The sequence below is a fragment of the Syzygium oleosum genome, unplaced genomic scaffold, assembly GCF_021117445.2.
Source record: "Syzygium oleosum isolate NSW1041296 unplaced genomic scaffold, Sole_v2.1 Sole_v2.26, whole genome shotgun sequence".
NCBI lineage: Eukaryota > Viridiplantae > Streptophyta > Magnoliopsida > Myrtales > Myrtaceae > Syzygium > Syzygium oleosum.
This window is the reverse complement of record NW_026607510.1, coordinates 2381430-2387429: the sequence shown is the minus strand read 5'-3', so window position 1 is coordinate 2387429 and position 6000 is coordinate 2381430. Positions and strand designations below refer to the sequence as shown.

At 41.8% G+C, this 6000-nt stretch overlaps 2 protein-coding genes across 2 annotated transcripts; both read left to right on the top strand.

Moving 5' to 3' along the window:
* The first annotated feature begins 950 nt into the window (after positions 1-950).
* On the top strand, positions 951-2418 carry LOC115682419 (F-box/kelch-repeat protein At3g06240-like). The gene has a single exon (XM_030606634.2). The coding sequence runs from the start codon at positions 1003-1005 to the stop codon at positions 2248-2250; it is 1248 nt and encodes a 415-aa protein (XP_030462494.1). The 5' UTR covers positions 951-1002; the 3' UTR covers positions 2251-2418.
* Positions 2419-2549: 131 nt separating this feature from the next.
* On the top strand, positions 2550-5329 carry LOC130135030 (uncharacterized). The gene is made up of 3 exons (XM_056303259.1): positions 2550-3596; positions 3779-3871; positions 4631-5329. The coding sequence occupies exons 1-3, from the start codon at positions 3309-3311 to the stop codon at positions 4811-4813; spliced, it is 564 nt and encodes a 187-aa protein (XP_056159234.1). The 5' UTR covers positions 2550-3308; the 3' UTR covers positions 4814-5329.
* Positions 5330-6000: the final 671 nt, after the last annotated feature.

The window sequence follows — 6000 nt, the reverse complement described above, 5'->3', positions numbered from 1 at the left end:
CGACTTTTTAATTATTTTTTATTTTTCTTTTCATTTTTTCCCTTTTTTTCTTTTTCTTTTTCTGTTTCCTCCTTCTTCGGCCGATCATCGGCCGTGCTCAAGCTCGTCCGGCGAGCTTCAAGCTCGCCAGAGGTCGGCGAGGCTTGAGCTTGCCGGAATCTGGCGAGCTTAAGCTCGAAGCTCGCCGATCTAGCCGAGCTCGCTTGCAATCGATCTCCGGCCGAAGAAGGAAAAAGAAAAATAAAAAAAATAAAAAGGAAAAATAAAAAATTAAAATTTTTATTAAAAAAAAGAAAAAAGAAAATAAAGATATATAAAAATATAAAAATTTATTTTTTAAAATTATAAAAAATTGTTCACTTATTTTATATTGCATTGAAGCATTTTAGCAATATAAATATTTCAAGAAATAAGTTTTTTTTCCTAAATTGGATTTTATATTAAAGTCTTTTAGAATACAGGTTGGGTTAGGTATGGGTCGTGTATGGGTTGGGTTGGTTATGGGTCGTTAGATTTTCACTACATGAATATGGGTCAAAACGGGTTAAATGAGTCAATATGGGTCAGACCATTTTTCAACCCGACTCAAACTCGACCCGATCCACCCGTTTGACATCCGTAGTTGAGAGTTAGAGCCGAACAGATCAAAAAAAAAATTAAACCGTAGTTTTGTAAGATGGCCCATATAACTTGTTTCTCTCTCTGTCTCTCCTTCCTGCATGATTTCAAGAATTGTATTCTTTCTTTGAAACATAGAATACAAGTTGAAATTGAAGATGTCCGACATACTATTCTGAAATAGGAAACAAAAAAAAAAGAAGAAGCTATAATTTCATATTTGATGCAATGTGGATTTTTCATATAATATAATGAAACGTAAAAAAAAAAAAAAAAAAAAATAGCCCCCTGTCTAGTTCCCAGGTCTCGAAAACCTACTTGTCCTCCGAAAATTTTTGGAGAGCCGTAACACTAGGGAACTCCTGCGTCGAGTCACAGGACAAGATGGTGCTACGACGTGACAAACGGTTGCGATGGTCACGCCGCCGCACCGCAGCAAATTCTCTCCGGCTCTCTACTTCTTCTTCCATGGCAAGCCGGTGGGCAAATCGATCCTCCTCCGACGAAGACGACCCGAAGCTCCCCGACGACGTCGCCGTCGAGATCCTGAAGCGATTGCCGGCGAAATCTCTCCTCCGATTCAGGAGCGTCTGCCGATCGTGGCGTTCCGCCATCGACGACCCTCGTTTCGTGGCCCTCCACTTGAGCCACTCCGCTCTCGATGCCTCCAATTGGTACCTCGTGAGCGTAGATTGGTGCGATCGCCTGTGCTCTCTGTTCTCCGAGGGGCCTCTCGCCCTCCCTCCCCTGTCGCAAATCGCAATCCCGTTCGTTACTCCTCCCGACTGTTGCATGATCGTCGGTTCGTGCGATGGTCTGATCTGCGTCGCGGAGATTTCCGGCCATGGCTTTGGTCGGACGATGTATTTGTGGAATCTGTTCACCAGGAAGCACAAGGCGGTTCGACCGTCCGGTCCGGAGCATCAATTTTCTTTCATGGAGACTCCTCATGAAGCTCTAGGGTTTGGCTTCGACGCTAGGTCGAATGACTATAAGATTGTGAGGATTCTCTATGTTTTAGATGACGATGGCCGATGCTTCGGTGGGATGGAGCCTCGGGTCGAGATTTATTCGCTCGGCGCACATTCCTGGAGAAGCTTGGCGTGTGAGGTTCCTGCTCTCTGTCAAGACGACCCGGCGGCCTTCTTGAATGGGAATCTGCACTGGTTTGCTTCCAAGTTCGGTGATCTTGGGGAGGAGGAGGGTGGGTACGGATCAATAGTCTTGTTCGATGTTGCAGGTGAGGTGTTTGATGAAATGGCTCTGCCGCCGGAAGAGATTTCTGACGCAGACTCTGACGCTTTGGTGATGTCTCTGGCAGTATTAAATAACTTGCTGGCTGTTTTCATTAGTTTCATAAAAGCAGCTGTGGATCCCGAACTGCATTCCGTTTGTTCTGTTTGGGTTATGAGGGAGTACGGCGTGCCTCAGTCTTGGACTAAGCTGTATACTTTTAAGGCTTGTGGAGTGGTAGCAGGATTTGATGGCTTCACGAAGAATGGCGAGCTTCTGATGGAACTAGATGGTGGAGAACGAGTTTCTTGGAATCCAATTACAAGCCAATTCACAAATCTTCCGCTATTGACGGAATATGATCTGGTCACTGTCGTGGAGAGCCTCATTTCGCCTTAGAGATGATTCGATTGCTGCTACACCGAGTGTTTGCCAGAATGTTTCGAGAGGCAATACGAGGATTTGTGCACACATATATCAAGAGGAGGATATCTTTACTGTTGTTAAGTGGTAAGATTGATAGACTGTATATCCACTATCGAATCTATTTGAGACCTAAGGTTGTAAGAGCTGGGCTCATGCATATTAAGTATTTTCAATCATTTGAGTCGTCCCGGACTCGAAACTCTTAAACTCTCGCTCTCTCTTCAGAGTAACAATTGGGGTGTGCAAGTCAGTGAGTAGGCTGAGCACGCAATTCGATTAAGGAACACAACCGCAAGGCATTTGAACAAAAACAACATAAAAACATGGTAAAGTGATAGCGCATGAGAGTGACACGTTCATAGATAAAAATGAAAACGAAAATTTGAGTTCAGTGGAGGAAATTTAGCTTGCTGCAGTTCGTGCCTTGCGGATGCTAATGAACTACTTTTTGTCATGTCAGCATTGCAGTGTGGTCAGCTGTTCATTTTGGTTGTACTTGACAAGAGTAATCTGTCGTCTCTGTAACACAAAGAATGCTGTTGATTCAAGTGGAGTCTCGAAATGTATGTATTTGGAAAAACACAATAACCCAACTGAAACAATTACACCAATCTAAGCTCCAATTCACCCCAAAAAAACACATTTTCCTTTATATTGCCCGATGCTTCCCAAGAACACAATCATCTCTCACACCCTGTTAAAGAAAACATCACTGCAAGTAATTGAAATGTTGTTTTTAGGCAGAGATCAAGAAAACATTGCCAAGACAGGCTGAGGATTGATTCGCAATTTCGCTATCCCAAAAAACGGAGCTCTCATTTGTCGACCGTGACTCGAGAGCGTTTCATCCACCATTAGCCAAAAGCAGATCTACAAGGGACCCTATTTAATAGGTGGTGGTACACTTTAAGGGTGATGGTCTTCATAGTGTGTAACTAGTTTCTTAGGGCTATGTCATATATCACTATCTAGACCTGGCTTCTAGTATAATAGTGTATCCCTGTCTCTACATTTCGAACGTTTACAAGTTCATGAATTTGTGCATTCATAGTCAAAATGTGAGGATGACTTTGTTTTCCCCTTCTAATTCGTACTTCCGAGGAGGACACTTGGCAGCTGATGTTACCCGCTTGTCTGCTCAGCCTGTGAAGGATTTTTCAAGTCTCGAGAGTCTTCTCAAGAAGCCACACATACAATACAAAGTCCTCGATGTGCATGGTTTTGGCAATAAAAACCTTACCCGAATGGTGAAAGAATGGGTCGAGATTGATGTCGAATATGAAGGATTCATTTTGCGCCAAAAAAGTCAACTCCAGCAGGTGGATAACCCTTGATATCTTATTTTTGGGCTTTTGTTGTTTCAATAGTTTTGGTTTAGAATCCATCTTTCCCCCTAAACCTGCTTTGGGCCTTGTTAGCACTCAAATTTGCAAATTGATGTGTATTTAATCATGATATGCTCTCTCTCTCTCTCTCTCTCTCTCTCTCATTTGGCTTGCAGATGGTCCATCGACAACATAGACCACTTCCTGACGACTTGGATTACTATTCCATGACTACTTCGTCTCTTGAAGCAAGGGAGAAACTCTCCAAGGTCCAATTTTTTCTACTTTATCATTTCAATTGACATCTTTTTGGATTATCAAATGAAGCATATCATTACCATAGTACACTCAGGAGGTTTAGAATAATACCAATTTACCTGGTGATGGAAGAAATGCATGCGTGCAAGAGTATATGCTGTTTAGGTGGGCCAGTGGAAATCCATGCGTGCATGCAAGAGCACATTCAGTTTCTGGCTAGATTACTAATCCAATAAAATTAAAGAACTATTCAATTAGACTGGATCTGCATGGTGATTTCAAACTAGTAACCCGTTCTCTTTTTGGCTTATTCTCTGTGGAGGTCTCTCCTTTGTCTCTTGACATTTCCTTCATCTTATGTTTGGTTAGTTGCCAGAGCTGTCTTTGTGCTACATCAATTAGTTATTGCAGTTTATGAGTTACATATATACCAAATTGCTGTCACATAAAATTTAGGAGAAAGAATATTGACTATCAGTCATGTGACGTGCTCTATAAATACAGTTATATCAAAATTTGGGAAGAGGAGTGAACAGTTCTTGGGTGGTAGAGTATTGAGTCCATTCTTGAACTAACCTATTAGGAGATTCTCAACTTTTGGGATCCTAAACCTATCATTTCATTTTGTATAAACTCCTAATAACTAGGAACTTTCCGGTTATACTGGTTTCAGGATATTGTATGTCATTTCCAACTTTTTTCAAATGAAAATGATAATTCATCGAACAATGAGTAAATGTTTTTTTCTTATATCATTCTTATGCTGGCAGGTAAGGCCACAGACTATTGGACAAGCAAGTAGAGTGGGTGGAGTAAGCCCAGCTGATATAACTGCTCTTCTTATCATACTCGAATCTAACCGGAGGAGTGTTCAGGAACAGAGGAGACAGCAGTTGCTGACTTCTGTCAAGGATGAAAACGGGCAGGTCAAGTCTAAAGCTTCTATAGCGTAAGCTATTAGCTTCTGATGATATCAAGGAGCTGCTGCATGTGGACCATGTCTTGATTCAAGGCTGTCTTAAAATATGCTTTGTACCCATCTGCTTTGCCTGGGCACAACTTGAGCCATCAAAAAATTGAGAAACAGATGGAGCACACAACGCTTTTAGTCCTGATATCCTCTCATGACATCGGAAAGTTTCTCAGAGGCGCAAGAACTGCAACATATCTGGAATACTGGGAGCATCTATTATTAGCTGCCCGCATACAAAGTCGCTCTATAATATGCAAAAAAGAAGGTATTTTGAAATGATGATAAAGTACCATCATATATCACAGCAATTTTGACAACGTTGAGGTGCCTTTTCACTCTCTTTTCCCATCATTATAGTTGTCCCTCATGATTGTAATAATTTTCAATTAGATGATTGAGGGTTTGTCCATGACTAAGTCTTAGTGTACTGCGACATTATTATTCTGGCACAGTATCATGTCCTTTTTTAGGTACCAATTCATAGTGCTCGAGCGAATTGTTATCGTGATTGCTGTGAACTGATAATTTGATCATTCAATTTGGAGGAAGATGGAGTCTGGAGATATTTGGTCGAAGTTGCAAATGCCTGCACACATTGAGTACTTGTTAGCCCGATAAGAAACTGTTGGAAAATCTTGCAGGTGATTTGGGCTGTGTAAGGAGCTCCAATTTTCCTCCATTGAATGTTTCACCTGTTATCCCTCAGGATTTCCTTTTCTTTTTATGAGAATACGACGGCATCACATTCAAAGTACACAAACTTGGTAGCTGGTCTTATTGGAGAGAGAATCATCCTTTTTGATTCTTCACCGCCGTGTCGTCCTCAACAGGATCAACAGAAGCATCATTTTTCATTCTTCACCTCTGAGATTCGGCCTCGACGAAACCACCAGAATCATCTGGCTTCCATACCGGCTCTCATGCTCCACCATTGCTTCATGGTAGCTCTCTCCCTCCGTCTTCGGACGCACTTCCGGTCCACTTAGAAAAGCAGGGGTATCACCCTTTAGGTTAGGTATTGCAGAAACTTTTATCTCATCTCACGAGTTAGATTTTCCACCACGGCACATTGTTATATGCGTGCGTACATGTTTGATTGTTTGATGATTTGGGGACTGCAAATTTAGGTTATAGCTTGTTTGCTTTAAGAATGTTTGAATTGAATTG

Bases quoted from the DNA above. Each gene is read 5' to 3' on its own strand.
- LOC130135030 (XM_056303259.1), top strand. From the start codon at position 3,309: ATGAATTTGTGCATTCATAGTCAAAATGTGAGGATGACTTTGTTTTCC. The intron at 3,597-3,778 runs GTGGATAACCCT...TTTGGCTTGCAG, and splicing joins AAAAAAGTCAACTCCAGCAG to ATGGTCCATCGACAACATAG. The intron at 3,872-4,630 runs GTCCAATTTTTT...TTATGCTGGCAG, and splicing joins CAAGGGAGAAACTCTCCAAG to GTAAGGCCACAGACTATTGG.
- LOC115682419 (XM_030606634.2), top strand. From the start codon at position 1,003: ATGGTGCTACGACGTGACAAACGGTTGCGATGGTCACGCCGCCGCACC.